Here is a 19,788-nt window from a genome sequence, read left to right on the forward strand (position 1 = left end):
ACTTTCTCAGAGATACTTTTCCTGACCCCATAATCTGGATTAGGACTCCCTGTTAAATTCTTTCATAGTATCTGGTTCTTTTTTGTTAGTGGTTCCCCAGTATTCATTCCTCTCATTTTCAATAATAACAGGGCCCTTGATTTCTAACTGGGCACATGGTGGCCTGGAATAAAGACTATTTCCAGCTTCCACCGTAGTAAACTAAATTCTGACCAATGGGATATGAGCAGATGTGGTACGTGCAAATTCAGGGTTGTGCCCTTGAAGCAGAGGGTTCTTAACTCAAGGAAGCTGTGGACAGAATTCACAGGGGTCTGTGACCTTGAATAGGAAAAAAAAAAACAAACTACATCTGTTTTTACTAACTGCTAACTAAAATTTAGCATTGGCTTCAATTATGAATATAGGCAACAAAGCACAAAAGTATTGGGAGTAACTGTGATCTTGTCACCAAATGAAATCACAAATAGTTTTTCAATATTGTTTATGTTCATCACCACTATGAAACTTGAAATTAGACTCACTGCTAAATCTTATTATTTAACGCTTAAAGAAGCACATATATGCCACGGCACAAAAGTGGTTAAGGAACTCCTGTCTGAAAGAGAAGGGCATCTTGCCCCTTCCCCTTTCACTCTCGCTGCTGGCTGGCATGTGGAACTAGCAATGGGCCATCTTGGACATGCAGGTGAGAATTACACCTCTTCAGGTGATAGAACAACCAGACTGGAAGAGCCTATGTCTCTGGGACCCTGGAATCTCCATGCAACCCCAGATTGCTTACACCCAAAATGCTACTTCAAAGAATAATGTCTACTTTGTTTATAGAAGTGTTATTTTGTGTCTTTATTTGAGCAGCTGAACCTATTTCCTTACTAATACAACAGGAGTTATCATATTTTGTAATTATATATTGATTTGTGATGATTTGTGTTTGTTTAAATGTCTTTACCACTAAAGAATAAGTTCTTTGAGGACATGGAGCATAGGTATTTGTTCACTCTGGAATCCTGGCAACTGGTACAGTGTCGGCACAGAGTAGATTCTTAATAAATGTTTCAAAATGAATGAAATAATAGCATAAGAAAATGTGTATGAGCACGTTAGTCTAATCAAATGACATTGTACAGGCAGTATGTAAAAACAAGCAAAAAGCCTATGCATAGAAAAAAGGTTGGAAGAAAATACAAAATGTGAATAGTAACTGTTTGAATTATAGGTTTTAGCATGATGTTTTCCTACTTTTGCCTATATTTTCCAAATTTCCTTTAATGAGATTGAAGAAAAAGAAAACATTTATATAATAAAAAACATATAACAAAACAAAATGGACCGAGGAGAAGTTAGTTGATCCCTGAGGGCCATGGAGAAGTTGGAGGAGGTGTGTGGAGTATTCTTGTCTGGGGAGATTTAACCAGCTGTGGTCTGGTGCAGACCCTCTCAGACCCTTTAGGTACTCAAGGTGTCATATAAAAGCCAACAGGCCAGCCTGACTCTTAACATAAAGAATGAAACTCACTTCTTAACAGAGGCCATGGAAAAAAAAAAGAGGTGGAGCAATATTCTGGAACAATAACGCATAGCTCTTTACAATGTAGCAACAACCATAGGACAATCTTTATTGGGCTAAAGCTTGGAAATAGATTTTATTATACTTCATTCACAATTACACAGATGAATCAGTTATAGTCACCATGAAGAGAGTCATAAACTCAAAGATGACAGAGTAAGCAACTGCCACAGCTAAAGGCCAAGTTAACAGATTGTGCTTCTGTGGGCATTTATCTCTTAATGTTAATTTTTTGGTTAAGCACTGAGCTTCTGCCTTGATTATAACCTTGATTGAAGAAAAGTGCACGCATAATTCAAATATACTGATTTTAATACCAAGAGATTACACTAAGGAAATATTTTCATGTATTCATAATTCTAAAAAAATTAACTTCAAGATTGGCAAATAATAGATATTCAATAAATGTTAGTTGGTGACAGTGTGTTATCCATAGAATAATTTTAAAGTTTCTTAATTTTTCCTCTATTGCCATTAATGGAAATTCTGCCTTCAAGTTTAAATATCTAAAGGCTCATAACATCTTTAGTATGCATTTATGATTATGTGAATTATTAGAAATGGCTATATTTTTTGATATAGGTTGACTGGCCTGGAGACAAGAAAACAAATGAAACAGGTCCATCAGAAAGATGTGAAATTGGGTACGGGAAATAAAACAAAAGAGAAGTTAATAATAGCCAATGATAAATGTTAAGAAATACTTTTTAACAAAACTGTATAGTCATTATCTCATACAGATATAAAGTCAACACATGTTAAAAATTTCATTTAACTTGTTAATTAGTGGGGGAACCAGTAAGATTTTGCAACCAATTCAAAGAAGGATTAAAAAAAAAGTATTCAAACTGCTAGACATCTATAGGCAGTCAGGAATGCTTAAGTAAATCTGCTTAATAGATATGAAACTGGCAAAAATAGATAATATCCATAGAACAATAATCAACTGAATCTCCTACGGATATAATTTGCATAAGTTATGGACAAGAATTATTTGCATTATTGTCAATATTCTGCAACTTACAGAATTGTAAAATAGTTCAAAGACATTGAAAGGCACAAAACCCCCATAAAATCAGATAAACTGGACAATGTCTAACTTTCCATTAAGACACCCAACAATCTTTTTGGTCCCTTTATTTATTTATTTTTTTGCGGTACGCGGGCCTCTCCCTGTTGTGGCCTCTCCCGTTGCGGAGCACAGGCTCTGGACGCGCAGGCCCAGTGGCCATGGCTCACGGGCCCAGCTGCTCCACGGCATGTGGGACCCTCCCGGACCAGGGCACGAACCCGTGTCCCCTAGCATCGGTAGGCGGACTCCCAACCACTGAGCCACCAGGGAAGCCCTCGTTTTGGTCCCTTTAAACAGCCTTTCTTCATGTTTTCCCTACACAGATGACTTGTTTTGAGTGCTATTTATGGGCCAGGCATTGCCCTAGATGCCTTGAAGATATTAACTCATTTAATTCTCACAAGAACTTTATGAGGCAGGTTCTATTACTATTACCATTTCATAGGGGAGGGATCTGAAGCACAAGAAAAGGTAAGTCTGTCACCCGAGGTCACAGTGATAGTAGGAGGTAGAACCAGGATCTGAATCCAGGTAGTTTTGCACAAGTTATGCTGCCATGGATGTGAGTATATGAAGAAAAACGAATTGACAGGACCTGACAAGTTAGATAACACTAGATACAGAAGCAGGAAGAGGTAATGGTGACTCCAAAGTGTTTCCCCTGGTTGTGAGAAGGGGGACACTGTCCAGATAAAAAGACTAAGAAGAGGAGTTAGTTTAATTTGGTTTTTAGACATATACTTTGAAGTAATGGCAATATGTGGAGATGGAAAAGTCCAGCTAGGCAGGAGACCAGAACTAGAGATGTAGATAAATGACTTTTTTAAATTGAGCAGGTTTATTAAACTTTGGTATCAGAAACACTAGTGTGTGTCTGTCAGAACTAAAGGACAGAAGCCCAGAGAGAAAAGAGAATATTATGCAGGAGGGACTGAGGTCCTGCATAGGCTGAAGAGGGCCAGTGTCAGGGAGTAAAACCAAAGCAGGGTGAATTGGCTGGAGTTCTTAGGTTCAGACAACAGAGTACTCTCCCATAGGTTTAAGGAGAAACATTAAAATGGAGTCACAAATGCAGATAGCTAGGGTTGAGGCTGAAAGGTAAAAAGAGGCTACTATCGTGTTGAAGCTTTATCCAATACGCAGTAAAACTGGTCAAGCAGGGAGGGGCCATGATCAGAGGCACCCTTTGGAAAGAACAAGTGTGGCTGCAGCGCGAAAAATCTGGTCAAATCTGGAGGCAGGAGGTGTTACTGGGATCCAGATGTAGGCAGCTGCTGGCTTGGACCAAGTCAGGTCGTGGCAACTAGACCCAACTATAATATTTGAGGGGCCTGATGGTAAGAGTGCCAAAGGAGGCTCATATACCATGTGAATAAAGGTTTAAAAGTTATAAATCAACCTAGTAAACTGTCAAATTATTCTCTTTCCTACTGCCTCGATAAGTATCAATACATCTTCAGAAGGACCTGGAAGGAAGGGGGAGAGCCCGGGCGAGATCCCTCGAATTTAGGCGGGGCCTTTCTGGAACCTATAAGGCCGAGGAGCGCGGCGGCGGCGCAGATGCAGGGGACCACAGCGACACCTGTCTCATCTCCGACTGGCGCCCAGCGGCCTCCTTCCCGCCGCTAAGAGGTGCGCAGGCAGAGCTGCCGGGGGCGTGGCGGGGCGTGGCGAGGCGAGGCGTGTCCGCGCGTTAACAGCGCGGGGTCGAAGGGCACGGCTGCGTCCCTGTCATGGCGGCCTCCACGCTGGTGTCGTCGTGGGCCCCGCTACGGCCCGGCGTCCCCGGGCTGTGCCGCTGCCGGCCGCCCAGGGGCCTGTGGGCGCACGCATGGCGGCTCCCGGAGCCCGCGGGGTCCGGGCGGAGCGTGGCCGCGGTCAGCGGACCTGGCGCCTCGGGCACTGACCGCTACTGCTTGGAGCTGCTACGGTGAGCGAGCCGGACTGCCCCCGGCCGGGAGGTTGGGGAGCAGGCCGAAAGGGACCCTGGTGGGCGCGGCGGGCCTCGGGGCGGACCTGCACCCTCCCTGTGTCCCTCAGCGTGTGAGCTCGGGTGTATGGGGGAGTGAGGCAACAGGAGCTTTCACACTGGTCACAAATTTGTGGCAAAATTCCTCCGTCTCGGGCTTCCCTGGTGGCGCAGTGGTTGAGAGTCTGCCTGCTAATGCAGGGGACACGGGTTCGAGCCCTGGTCTAGGGGGATTCCACATGCCGCGGAGCAACTAGGCCCGTGAGCCACAACTACTGAGCTTGCGCGTCTGGAGCCTGTGCTCCACAACCAGAGAGGCCGCGATAGTGAGAGGCCCGCGCACCGCGATGAGGAGTGGCGCCCGCTTGCCACAGCTAGAGAAAGCCCTCGCACAGAAATGAAGATCCAACACAGCCCTAAATTAAAAAAAAAAACAAAAAAACAAAAAAAACAAACTCCTTCGTCTGTCACCTTGCCTGAGCCTTAACTTTTACCTAATTAAACGCTTTGCATGAATAGCTTTTTAAAATTTGAAAGATGGCTAGTAACTAATTTTAATTAAGCAGTAGTTAACTTTGAGTTCTTCCTATGTGTCAGGCAGTATGCAAAGTAGTTTACAAGTAAATTATCTAATTTTCGTTACAAAGTATGAGGGAACAGTTGTAGACCTACCACTTACAGTTATGTGGATTAGAGCATTTAGAACAATGCCTGGCACAAAGCAGGGGTACAGTGAGTACGGTATACACTTTATTATCTCATCTAGCAGACATGGAAATGAAGGTTTAGAGAGATTCTGGAATTCACCTGAGTTCAGTGGAATCTAAGCCTCATAAAGTCAGTTATTCTGGTAACACGCGAAAGGTATAGCACATAGGAGTCGCTGTTAATCATTTGTGGGATAAATTGGATGAATTAGGTTACCTGGTACATGTGGGCAGGGGCCTGACTTGGAATCTAGGCCTGACTTAAGGAGTGAATGGCTTACCACCACCATCCCCGGCCCCGCCCCCGCTGCCCTTTTGCTGCTCTTAATTCGTAACAGTGGCAAAAAGTCTCAAAGTACCTGGTCTCAAGGACTTCTGAGAAGTGCTAGAATAGTTAAACTATCTTGAATTTGATTGGGCTAGTATATCCAATTTTTTTGAATTCCATTGTAGCAAAATGTAGCATAACGACAACATTCCCATGCATTTCAGTATTTTGTTTCGTTTTTAATCACTTTTAAAAATAGTGTTCCTACCCCACCTTATTTACTTGTTGATTGCTTATAGGAGAAACAAGGTAGCATTAGTGGAAATCAGGTCATTAAGAATTGTAAAAGCCAAAAAGATTATATTCATATAGAGTGTGTGTGTGTGTGTGTGTGTGTACGTGTACGTGTGTACAGGCTCCGGACGCGCAGGCTCAGCGGCCATGGCTCACGAGCCCAGCTGCCCCCCGGCATGTGGGATCTTCCCAGACGGGGGCACGAAACCGTGTCCCCTGCATCAGCAGGCGGACTCTCAACCACTGCGCCACCAGGGAAGCCCCGTCTTATATATTTTTAAGTTATCATTTTTTGATGATAAGACATTTAAGTTACCAAAACGTATACCATCCATATCCACTTGTTCAGTGCAATTTTCCTTTGACGCCAGTGGTGTCCTAACTTTCCTATCCAGGGTTGAATCACTCTTACTAATTTCTTATATATTCTTCTAGAAATAGTCTGTGGATATCACATAACAGCTTTTCTCAAATATATATTTATAAATGGCCAGACACTTAATCTGTCCATATTGGTATTTAAGTGGAATGGAGGCTGTTGACTCTAGTGATTTATCGAAAAGCAGGCAGCAGGCAGACCTTATCTGAGTTTATTAATCCTAGCCCTGTCACTTGGGAAAGTTAATTACTTTAAGATTCAGCTATTTCATCATTTGTAGATTTCTACTTCTACTTTATAACATGGTTTTGAGGATTAAATTACATGGTGTATATAAAAATGCTGGTACATAACAAATGCTCAATAAATAGTTTAAAATAAAAACAAAATGAACTTGAAAGGAAGATTAGAACTTTTAGCTTCTAATTGTCCATTAATCTTTGCAAGATTTGGCCTCCGAAATTGTGTGTGCAAGGTTGTTTTGGACATGTATCTTATGCAAGGCCTCCAAATATCAGACAGGATACTAGGCTACAATTTGATTAGCCAGCCGAGGATCTTCTAGGAATCAAGGTTCCTGGGAAAATCTCAAGCCTAACTTACATAGGCTTCTTGGGGTTTGGTTTGAGGAGCACCGCCTCAGGCCTTGGGATTAGTGTTATAATAAGATGAGGAGGTGGCAGTGGTGATATCTGGAAGTGCAGTTCTCCAGCCTCACTGAGGAACCACTTCTTTTGTGCTTCAGTGGCACAGGTCCGTGGAATTAGCATAGCAGTCCTAGCAGTAGATATGCTTACTTCTCATATGTCTGTCTCTCCCTGCTAGACTGAAGTCTATACCTATCTTCAGTGTCTAGCGCAGTGCCTGGCACGTGCTAGGCACTGAATAAATGTTTGAATGAATGAATGAATGAAAGGTTATTGACCCGGCTGCTGTATAAAGCCATCTTAGCATAGCATTTCGCATTATCTGGAACAGTTCTTAGGTAACTGGACCTTGGTTAGCTGCGTATAGGTTATCCTTGTATACCAGTAATCAACGTTGATAACAATGATCCTGATTGATGAAGAAATGGTTATATAGTATATCCTATTTAATGTAAAGAAGTGGGTAATATTGTTTAGAAAAATTTCCAAAGTATCTTAAAAATTGTTAACAGGGTAAACCATTAGCTGTGTAGAATATCTTATTTCCCAAAGACTGTTACCGTTCTGTTATGTCTTCATTTTTCATTTTCGTGTAAGAAACTTGAAGTACTTCACATGTTATTATTATTTTTTTTATTTTTTATTTTATTTATTTTTTATTTTTAATTTTTTTATTAGTTTCTGCTTTATAACAAAGTGAATCAGTCATACATATACATCTGTTCCCGCATCCCTTCCCTCATGCATCTCCCTCCCTCCCACCCTCCCCATCCCACCCCTCCAGGCGGTCACAAAGCACCGAGCTGATCTCCCTGTGTTCTGCGGCTGCTTCCCACTATCTATCTACCTTACGTTTGGTAGTGTATATATGTCCATGCCTCTCTTTCGCTTTGTCACAGCTTACCCTTCCCCCTCCCCTCACATGTTATTTTTAAGGAGATATGAAACAGAATATCAAGCCTCATTTTTCAAGTTTCTGTCAATAACTAGTTGAATAATGGAAATTAAGATTGTAGTTTGATTCCTATTCAGTGTTTTCTTACTGTCTCATATTAACTTTCACGTGTTTTAAACACTTTTGAAGTTTAGAGACTGTTTATAATAAAATAAAATTTAGAAATGTTTATATCTGTATATATTTAGCTTATACTTATAAGCTATAAAGCTTTGTCTGAACTCTCCATATTGTAGCTGAAACCGCATATGGTGAGATTTTTTAGTAGAGCTGTCTTGTGATAACAAGGTTACTGCTATCTGTTCATGATTTCTTCCGTTTGTTTATGTGGAAGTTGGGGGAATTGTGAAGGTTTAAGTTCTCTGTTAGCCACACGACGAAGTGTGAACCAATTGAAAAGTGGGAGTAGTCTGAATTTCAAACCTAAACTCCATGGAATGAGGTTGGACCCATTTTATACTGAGTACTGTTTTATAGGAAATACTGTTAAATTAAGGTTCCAGTGTATTACAGTGAAAGTAGCCTTGTCAATAGGCAGTCTGGTAAGCACTTCATATTTATTTATGTAGGTATGTATGTATGGCTGCGCTGGGTCTTCGTTGCTGCGCACAGGCTTTTCTCTAGTTGTGGTGAGCGGGGGCTCCTCTTCGTTGTGGTGCGCAGGCATCTCATTGCAGTGGTCTCTCTTGTTGCGGAGCACGGGCTGGAGGCACACGGGCTTCAGTAGTTGTGCCACATGGGCTTTAGTAGCTGTGGCTCATGGGCTCCAGAGCGCAGGCTCAGTAGTGGTGGCGCACGGGCTTAGTTGCTCCACGGCATGTGGGATCTTCCCGGACCAGGGCCCGAGCCCGTGTCCCCTGCATTGGCAGGCAGATTATTAACCACGGTGCCACCAGGGAAGCCCTGGTAAGCACTTTATACTTAAGTCATCCTAGAATGAATATAGTAAGGATTATATTTTTTTAACTTTTCATTTTAAAGTAATTTCAAATTCACATAAAAGCTACAGAAATAGTACACAGAGCTCCAATGTACTCTTCACCCAGATTCCCTCACTGTTAACGTTTTGAACCACTTGAGAATAAGATGTAGATGCCCCATTACCCCCCTTATTATTTTGGTGTGTGTTTTTAATACACAAAGATTCTCTCCCATATAACCATAGTATAACCATCAAAATCAGGATATTAAAATTGATCCACTATTACCATCTAATCCACAGACTCCATTGACATTTTGCTAATTAGTCTGTTATGTCTTCTGTATATCCAGGATCACATGCTACATTTAGTTGTCACGTGTCTTTAGTCTTCTCCAATCTGGAACAGTTTCTCAGTCTTTCCTTATCTTTCATGAACTTGACTTTTTTTTTTTTTTAAGAGAACAGGACAGGCTACTTTGTAGACTTTCAGTTTGGGTTTATTTAATGTTTACTCATGATTTACACAATTTTTGCAGGAATATTACAGAAGTTATGCTGTGCTTTTCTCAGTATCATGTCAGAAAGCACATGGTGTTGATTTATCCTATTACTGTGGAGTGAACTTTTTGTTACTTGGTTCTCAAGTGTCTTTCAGGTTTCTCCCTTGTAAATTAATAAGAATGTTAGCAAATAATTGTGAGGAGATACTTTAATACTATGTAAATATTCTTTTTCTATCAAACTTTCACCTGTTTAACATTTTCAGACATTTATTGATATTTGCTTCAATCAGTTTTTACTTTGATAGTTATCAGGTGGTGATTGTAAAAATTCACTCATGTCTTCTAGGTTTATCAGTTGGCATTGTACTGGTTGTCAAATTTTTCCTTCTCTTTGCATTTATTCATTCATTTATATTGGTATGAGCTGATGGGGTCCTGTTACAATCTTACTGTCATTATTTTTTTGATGCTCAAATTGTCCCAGACTTGGCCAATAGAACTTCATCAAGCCAATTTCTTTGTCCTTTTAACAAGTCACTCCATTCTTTGAACATTTGTTTACTTTCTGCTCAAGAAGATGTTTCAGGCTTATTTGGTATTTTCCTTCCACCAGCCCTGGAGACAGTCACTCCTTCAAGGAGCCTTAGTTTCTTTCAGTGGAGAAATCAAGGTGTGTTCACTGATACTGCGGGTATGGGGGCGGATATCATTGTTTCTAGGCTTTGTCAGCAGATGCTGTAGGGAAATAGAAGTAACTGTGAGTGTGTGCGCATACACACAGGCGCACCCTCCCACCCCACCCCCCATATTGTTCTCTCTCTGTCTTATGTATATATTTATCTATGCATTCAAAACCATGAGTTCATACCAATACTTGCTGGCACTGTTTTCTTGATTTCTACATCTGTAACTCATTTGAATTCTTACTAAAACCAAAGTGATTCTGAAACAGTTAAAATTATATATATATATTATATAAGTCAAAATAAATTAATAGAGATTGATTATTCATTTTAACTGGTCTGGGATTGGAAGCAGATAAATTTTTTATAATTGTAGAGAAACATATAAAATATAGGGAACTTGGGGGCTATTTTGAGTTGAAGCCTTGTTTTCGGTTCATTTTGGTCAGTATTTTTTTGTGTGCAGTTTGGAAAGTGAAAAGTAATTATCTTTTTTTGCTTATTTATTATAGGAAACGAGATTATGAAGGCTATTTATGCTCCCTGCTACTCCCTGCAGAATCCAGAAGCTCTGCTTTTGCACTGAGAGCTTTCAATGTGGAACTGGCTCAGGCTGGTATTAAAATACCTTAAAAATTATTTGTAAAAATAGTGATGTAATATGTTTAATGCTGAACAATAAATAAATATAGTAGTAATTTATATGTTAGATGTGTTTAAGGTTTCTGCTGGTGATTTCTTTCTCCTGCTTAACAGTTCAATTCCAAGAATAAAACTAGCTAATGAACTTAATGTTTTTGGAAAGACCATCCTGGAATTTGTTTTTTTAAGGATATTATAAAACTATGCAATTAACATTGCACATTTGTCTGTTAATTGAATAGGTTAATCAGAGTATTACTGCTTATTCTTTACATTTGCATAATTTACATGTATATAGCAGTTCCTCAAAGCACTTTTTAAATTGAGTTTTTAGCTTTAAAGTGAAATGGAAATTGAAGCAATTATAGCAAACCCAGACCTTATATCATACTAACTCACTTTTTTCTAAAGAATTACAAACAAGGGAGCGACTCTTCTTTTTCTTATACTGGAAAGAATGTGTGCTGATATAAGATAAATTGAAATGGAGAATGTAAATGAGGGAGTTGAGATAGAATTGCGTTGATCTTCTCAGTAAATGAAATGGAGAGGTTAGTTATTGAGAGTGAGGAAGCACGGGAGGGTTTGGAGTCTTCAAGAGTATAAGTTTTGACACAGCCTCTCTGGTGAATATGATAGGACGTGAAGTAGGAACACATGAAAGGATGTGAGTATAGTACTGAGGCATAATTGTGGTTAAACACTATAAATCTGCAGAGAGTAATAGAGTCTGGCTGTTTGTCCTCGGTGTATTTCTAGAAGTCATGGGTCTATATTTTTTTACTTCATCCTTTTTCAGGTATAAACTATACTTCAGCATCTTAAGTCAGTCATAATTTAACAATAAATAGTACCCAATGTGATCTTCCATTATAACTTTAAAATAATTAAAATTCCATTTTTAATAAATAAATCTTCCATATTTTCCCTGATTCTCTGTCACCTTATAGGAATGTCTTGCCTTTTTTTTTTTAATTTAAATAAATTCAACTGTGCAGGTAGCCTCGCACCTGTGTGCCGCTCCAGGCAGTGTCCACCTGGCTGCCTCTTGGTCCCACTGCCCTGCACAAGATGCCACTTCCATCTCCCGATGGCTGTCTGTCTTACTGCTTTTTTGTACACACAGTCTTGTTCATTCATTCATTCAACAAGTATTGTCCAAAATATGCTAGGCACTATTTTAGGTACTGGGTTATAGCATTGAATAAAACATACAAAGTCCCTGTATTCAAGGAACAAGTAAATACTGTACAGAAAAATTAAGGAGGTTAGGGAAGGCTAGGTATAGCAGGGGTTCCTGTTTTAAGTAGGGTGATCAGGAAAAACCTCACTGAGACGGTGGCATTTTAGCAAAGATTTGAAGGAGGCAAGGGAGTGAGATACGTGGCTGAAGAGTCTTCTAGACAGAAGGAGCAGCAAGTGCAAAGGCCCTGAGATGTAAGTGTGCCTGACGTGTTCAAAGACAAGAAGGCCAGTGTGGCACAACAGAGAAAGGAGGGAGAGTGTGGGAGGAGATTAGGTTAGAGGTATCTGGGCCAGAAAAGTAAGGTCTTGGAGACCACTTCAATCACTTTGGCATTTACTCTGAGTGAGATGGAAAACCATTGGAAGGTTCTGAGCAGAGAAAGACATCACATCTTTGTCATGTTTCTAAAGGATTACCCTTAAAAAAATTTTTTTTATTAAAGTATAGTTGATTTACAATATTAGTTTAATGTGTACAACCATGGTTCAATATTTTTGAGAGATTATACTCCATTTAAAGTTATTACAAAGTATTGGTTGTATTCCCTGTGCTGTACAATATATCCTTGTATCTTATTTATTTTATACATAGTAGTTTGTACTTCTTAATTCCTTATCCCTGTCTTGTCTCTCCCCTCATCCCTCTTCCCACTGGTAGCCACTACTTTGTTCTCTATATCTGTGAGTCTGCTTCTCTTTTTTTGTTGTTGTTATGTTTATTCATTTGTGTTATTTTTTAGATTCTACATACAAGTGATAATGTACATTATTTTTGATTAATTTGGATATATATCCAGGATTGGAGTTGCTGAATCATTTGGTAGTTCAATTTTTAGTTTTTTGAGGAACTTCCATACTGCTTTCACAGTGGGTACACCAATTTACATTCCCACCAACAGTGTACTAGAACTCCCTTTTCTCCACATCCATGCCAACATTTCTTAATTTGTGGTCTTTTCCATGACAGCTATTCTGACAGATGTGAGGTAATATCTCATTGTGGTTTTGATGTGCATTTCCCTGATGCTTAGTGCTGTTCAGCATTTTTGCATGTACCTCTTGGCCATCTGTATATCTTCTTTGGAAAAGTGTCTATTCAGGTCATCTGCCCATTTTTTAATTGCACTGTTTGTTTTTTTGATATTGAGTTGTATGAGCTGTTTATATATTTTGGATATTAACCCCTCAACAGACATACCATTTGCAAATATTTGCAAATATTTTCTCCCATTCAGTAGGTAGTCTTTCCACTTTGTTGATGGTTTCTTTTGCTGTGCAAAAGCTTTTAAGTTTAATTAGGCCCCGTTTGTTTATTTTTGCCTTTGTTTCTTTGCCTGAGGAGAAAGATCCAAAAAAATATTGCTATGACATAGGTCAGAGGGTGATCTGCCTATTTTTTAGGAGTTTTATGGTGTCCAGTCTTACATTTAGGTCTTTAATCCATTTTGAGTTTATTTTCATATATAGTATGAGAAAATGTTCTAATTTCATTCTTTTACATGTAGCTGTCCAGTTTTCTCAGCACCACTTACTGAAGAGATTGTCTTTCCCCATTGTATATTTTTGCCTCTTTTGTCAAAGATTAATTGACCATAAATGCATGGGTTTATTTCTGGGCTCTGTATTCTGTTCCACTGATCTATGTGTCTGTTTTAATGCCAGTACCATACTGTCTTGATCACTATACCTTTGTAGTATAGTCTGAAATCAAGGAGTGTGGTATCTCCAGCTTTATGCTTTTTTATCAAGATTGCTTCAGCTGTTCAGGGTCTTTTGTGGTTCCATATAAATTTTAGGATTATGTGTTCTAGTTCTGTGAAAAATGTCATGGGTATTTTTATAGGAATTACATTAAATCTGTAGATTGCTTTGGGTAGTATTGACATTTTAACAATATTAATTCTTCCAATTCATGGACATAGGATATCTCTCCATTTCTTTGTATTATCTTCAGTTTTCTTCATCAGTGTTTTTTAGTTTTCAGAGTATAGGTCTCTCACCTCCTTGGTTAAATTTATTCCTAGGATTTTATTCTTTCTGATGTGATTTTAAACGGGATTTTTTTTGGCTTTTTCTTTCCTGTAGTTCATTATTGGTGTATTAAAAAGGCAAAAAATTTCTGTATATTAATTTTATATCCTGTAACTTTATTGACTTCATTTCTTAGTTCTAATAGTTTTTTGGTGGAGACTTTAGGGTTTTCTTTATATAGTATCATGTCATCTGCAAATAGTGACAGTTTTACTTCTTACCTTCCAATTTAAATGCCTTTTATTTCTTTTTCTTGTCTAATTGCTGTGGCTAGGACTTTCAATACCATATTAAATAGAAGTGGCGAGAGTGGTTATCCTTGTCTTGTTCCTGATTTTAGAGAAGAAACTTCTCACCATTGAGTATGATGTTAGCTATGGGGTTGTCATAATTGGCCTTTATTATGTTGAGATGTTTCCTCTATACCAACTTTGATGAGAGTTTTTATCATGAATGCATGAATGTTGAATTTTGTCAGATGTTTTTTTCTGTGTCTATTGAGATAATCATGTGATTTTTATCCTTTGTTTTATTAATATGGTGTATCACATTAATTGATTTGTGGATATTGAACCATCCTTTCATCATTTTAGTAAATCCCACTTGGCCATGGTGTATGATCCTTTTTACATATTGTTGAATTTGGTTTGCTAATATTTTGTTGAAGATTTTTACATCTACATTCAATAGAGATATTGACCTATAATTTTCTTTTTCTGTGGTGTCTTTGTCTAGTTTTGGTTTCAGGGTAATGGTGGCCTCATAACTGGGAATCTTCCCTCCTCTTCAGTACTTTGGAGTAGTTTGAGAAGGATAGGTATTAGTTCCTCTTTGTGTATTTGGTTGAATTCCCCTGTGAAGCTGTCCAGTCCTGGACTTTGGTTTGCTGGGAGTTTTTTGGTTACTGATTCAATTTCATTACTAGTGATCTGTCTGTTCAGATTATCTATTTCTTTTGGTCTAGTTTCAGAAGATTGTAGTTTCTAGGAATTTATCCATTTCTTCTAGATTGTCCAATTTATTGGCATGTAACTGTTCATAGTTTTCCCTTTTGATTTTTTTGTATCTGTGATATCAGTTGTAATTTCTTCTCTTTTATTTCTTACTTTGTTTATTTGGGTTCTCTCTCTTTTTCTTAATGAGCTTGGCTAAGGGCTTATCAATTTTGTTTATCTTTTCAAAAAACCAGCTCTTGGTTTCATTGAACTTTTTTCTTTTTTTTTTTTCTTGGTCTCTATTTTATTTGTTTCTGCTCTGATCTTTATTATTTCTTTCCTTCTGCTGACTTTGGGCTTTGTTCTTCTTTTTCTAATTCCTTTAGATGGTAGGTTAGGTTGTTTATTTGAGATTTTTCTTGTTTCTTGAGATGGGGCTGTATCACTATAAACTTTCCTTTTAGAACTTCTTTGCTGTGTGTCCTATAGATTTTGGAAAGTTGTGCTTTTATTTTCATTTGTCCTGAGGTATTTTCTGATTTCCTCTTTGATTTCTTCATTGACCCATTGGTTTTTTAGTCTCCATGTGTTAGTGTTTTTCCCATTTTTCTTCCTGTGATAGATCTCTAGTTTCATACTATTGTGGTCAGAAAAGATGCTTGATATAATTTCTATCCTCTTAAATTTTTTCCGACTTGTTTTGTGGCCTAGCATGTGATCTGTTCTAGAGAATGTTCCATGTGCACTTGAAAAGAATTTGTATTCTGTTTTTGTATGGAATGTCCTGTAGATATCTATTAATTCTAACTGGTCTGATGTGTCATTTAAGGCCATTGTTTACTCATTGATTTTCTTTCTGGATTGTCTGTCCTTTGATGTAAGTGGGGTGTTAAAGTCTTCTACTATTACTGTGTTTTTGTCAGCTTCTCACTTTATGTCTGTTGATATTTGCTTTATGTATTTAGATGTTCCTATATTACGTGCATATATGATAATGAATGTTATATCCTCTTGCTGTATTGGTTCCTTTATCATTATACAATGCTCTTCTTTTTCTTTTATTATAGCCTTTGTTTTAAAGTCTATTTTGTCTGATATGCGTATTGCTACTCCTGATTTCTTGTCATTTCTGTTTGCATGAAATATCTTTTTCCATTCCCTCACTTTCACTCTGTGTGTGTCTTTATCCCTGAAGTGAGTCTGTTGTAGGCAGCATGTTGAAGGGTCTTGTTTTTTTATCCAGTCAGCCACCCTGTGTCTTTTGACATTTAAAGTAATTGTAGTCCACTGACATTTAAAGTAATTATTGATAGGTATGTACTTATTGCCATTTTATTACTTGTTTTCCAATTGTTTTTGTAGTTCTTCTCTGTTAATTTCTTCTTCATTTTGTTTCTTCCATTGTGGTTATATGATTTTCTTTTGTAGTATGCTTGCGTTCGTTTCTTACTGGTTTTCGTGTATCTATTGTAGGTTTTTGATTTGTGGTTACCATGGGGTTCATATACATTGACCAATAATTATATCTACGTGACTTAAACTGATAGTCTTTTAAGTTAAAATGCATTCTAAAAGATCTACGTTTTTTTACTCCCCTCCCTCATACTTTGTGTTTTTTATGTCATATTTTACATCTTCATGTCTGTCTCTTTACTGTTTATTGTAGTTATGGTTGCTTTTACAGTTTTTTTTTTGCTTTATAATCTGCATACTGGCTTTAATATTTAAGTGGTTGATCCACAGCCTTTACTATATGATTTGTCTTTACTAGTGGGATTTTTTTTTTCCCTATAAATTCTTACTTCTTGTAGCCTTTTCTTTTCCACTTAAAGAAGACCATTTAATACTTCTTGTAAGGTTGGTTTACTAATGATAAACTTTTAGTTTTTTCCTTATCTGAGAAGTTCTTTATCTCTCTTTCAGTTCTGAAAGATAACCTTCCTGGGCAGAGTATCCTAGGTTGTAGGTTTTTTCCTTTCAGCTGTTTAAGTATATCATGCCACTCACTCCCTTATGGCGTGCAAAGCTTCTGCAGAAAAATCAGCTGATAGCCTTAGGGGGATTCCCTTGTATGTTTTTCTGCTGTTCTCTCTTTCTCTCTCTTTTTTTTTTTTTCTCTTGCTGCCTCTAAGATTCTCTTTAACTTTTGCCATTTTAATTATGATGTGTCCTGGTGTGGGTCTCTTTGTGTTCATCTTGCTTGGGACTCTCTGTGCTTCCTGTACCTGGAAATCTGTTTCCTTCTTCAGCTTCAAGAAGTTTTCAGCCATAATTTCATCAAATACATTTTCTACCCCTTTCTCACTCTTCTTCTGGAATCCTTATAATGTGAATGTTAGTACACTTGATGTTGGCTCAGAGGTCCCTTAAACTATCCTCATTTTTAAAAATTTGTTTTTCTTTTTGCTGTTCTGATTGGGTGATTTCCATTATTCTTTCTTCCAGATCACTTATGTGTTCTTCTCTATCACCTAGTCTGCTGTTCATTCCTTCTAGTGCATTTTTCATTTCATTTATTGTATTTTTCATCTCTGACTGGTTCTTTTTAATATTTTCTAGTTCCTTGTTAAAATTCTCAGTGTGTTCATTTATTCTTTTCTCAAATTTAGTTAGCATTCTTTTTACTATTGCTTTGAATACTTTATGTGGTAAATTATTTATGTCTGTTTCATTAGGGTTTTTTTCAGGGTTTTTTCTTGTTCTTCCAATTGAAACATATTCCTTTGTCTTTTCATATTGTTTAACTTTCTCTGTCTCTATGAGTTAGGTGATAAGATTGGTTACCTGTCCCAATCTTGAAGGGGTGTCCTTGGGTGGGACTGCCCCTATGCAGTCTGCTTGTGCCCAGTCTCTTTGGTGGGAGAGCTGGATCTGAAGTGAGCATAGGTCATGTCTTCTCCTGGGTTGTGCTGGCAGCTACCACTTTGGTGGGAGGTAGGGCTATAGATGAAGGGGCTATAGCCAGAGCCAGGTGTGAGCTGGGGCTTTTCCTTTGCTCTTCCAGTGGTAGTCACCATCCTGTCTGGGTAGGGTCTGGCGCCCAAGGTGCTGGAGCACAAGCCCTGAGGATTGATCTGAGCTGGTTCCCATCCTTCTAAGCATGTGCACTTCTCTAGCAATGGCACCTCAGTCCTAGTCGAGAGCAAGAGGGGCTGGAACAGGCGCCTGGTGTAGGCTGGGGTGCATGCTGGAATGGTCTGGGAAGCCAGTCAGAGCCCCAGGCAGTTTTCAGCCTGCAGCCTGATGTGCATGCTGTTAATGGCTGCCTTCACCCTAGTCAGGCAGAGTCAGGTCCAAGCTGGCTTCCTTTTCTTTAAGTGTGTGCACTCCCCTTAGCAATGACAGCCTTCACCCTAGTGGAGAGCAGTGCTGGAGCAGGAGAGGCTGGAGCAGGCAGCTGGTCAGAGCCGCAGGCAGTTTTCAGTCCGCAGCCTCCATGCTATTCCCGGGAATAAGTAAGTGTGTGCACACTTTTCACAAGCAGAGTCTTGGTTTCTTACAGCCCTCTAGTAAGTCCCACTGGTTTTCAAACCAGCTAAGGGTAATTGTGTTACCAGTGTCAGACCCTTGGGCTGGGGTGCCTGATGTGTGGCTCAAACCCCTTGCCTCCCAGGGTGGTTCCCTGAGCCTGTGTGTGATATCCCCCTCCTCTTCTGTGTCCCCTGCTAAGGGCCTGGGTCCCAACCTAACTGGTTCTCCTCCCTTCCTCCCTGACTCCATGTGCGTCTTTCTTGACAGCCTTGGTTGTAGAAGAGCCTTTTTGCCAGTTTCCAGGTTGATTTCAGCGATGTAGATGTATTTTTGATGTGTTCATGGGGGCAGGTGGGCTCAGTGTCCTCCTACTCTGCCTTCTTGATCTCCCTCCTAAAAGGATTAACTCTTTTTAAAAAATGTATTTATTTATTTTTTCTTTTCCATTATGGTTTATTACAAGATACTGAATATAGTTCCCTGTGCTATACAGTAGGACCTTGTTGTTTATCCATTCTGTATATAATAGTTTGCATCTGCTAATCCCAAACTCCCAATCCATCCCTCCCTCTTGGTAACCACCAGTCTGTTCTCTATGTCTGTGAGTTTGTTTCTGTTTCATAGATAAGTTCATTTGTATCATATTTTAGATTCCACAAATAAATGATATCACTTTGGTAAGTAGTAGTTGTCTTTTTTCTGACTTACTTTATTTAGTATGATAATCTCTAGGTCCATCTGTATAGCTGCAAATGGCATTGTTTCATTCTTTTTTATGGCTGAGTAATATTCCATTGTGTGTGTATATATATGTATATATATGTGTGTAGATATATATATATATATATATATATATATATATATATGCCACATCTTCTTTAAAGGATTATTCTTGATGCTGTATTGAGAATAGACCATATGCCATGGGATCTGAACACTAAGCATTGCTAAGAGACCCACCCAGCACCAAGACCATTAAAAAAAAAAAAACAACTTTTTATTTGGAAATAATTTCACACACACCAAAGTAAGAGTAGTACAAATACCCATATACCCTTTTGTTAATATTTTGCCCTATTTGCTTTATCATATTGTGCCCCTCTCCCCTTCTCCCTCTCTCTCTGTCTCTGTGTATACACACACACACAAATATGCACACACGTACATGCACTGTTTTTCTTATGAATCATTTTACAGTAACTTGACTACACCATGGCCCTTATCCCTGTAAACTTGAGCTGCATTTCATTACCATAAGAATATTCTCTTACATAACAGTTATCAGTTTGAGTAAATTTGAGATTGATACAGTTCACTTATTTAATCTACCTTCTGGTTTCCAGTTTTGTCAGATGATTTCAATGATGTCCTTTATGGCATTTTTTTAACCCTTCTGTACAGGATGCAATCTAGGATAATGTACTGCATTTAGTTTTCATGTCTCTTTGGCCTCCTTTAATCTGGAACATTTCCACAGCCTTTCTTTGTCTTCTAT

General features: G+C 38.7%; 1 protein-coding gene across 5 annotated transcripts in view; it reads left to right on the forward strand.

The window, feature by feature from the left end:
- The first annotated feature begins 4,365 nt into the window (after positions 1–4,365).
- NDUFAF6 (NADH:ubiquinone oxidoreductase complex assembly factor 6) overlaps positions 4,366–19,788 on the forward strand; it is a 38,289-nt gene continuing 22,866 nt past the window's right edge. For 3 of the 5 annotated variants that reach the window (XR_014017719.1, XM_081258114.1, XM_081258115.1), the window contains exons 1-2: positions 4,366–4,572; positions 10,482–10,581. Coding sequence is in view for 3 of the 5 variants with exons in the window: in XM_081258114.1 (XP_081114240.1) it covers positions 4,376–4,572; positions 10,482–10,581 (297 nt within the window). In the remaining 2 variants the exon portion in view is untranslated. Of the gene's footprint in view, positions 4,573–10,481; positions 10,586–19,788 lie in introns of all 5 variants that reach the window. The other 2 variants (XM_081258116.1, XM_081258117.1) reach the window with 2 other exon arrangements.

Source organism: Mesoplodon bidens, assembly GCF_964165515.1.
Source record: "Mesoplodon bidens genome assembly, chromosome: 16".
Lineage (NCBI taxonomy): Eukaryota > Metazoa > Chordata > Mammalia > Artiodactyla > Ziphiidae > Mesoplodon > Mesoplodon bidens.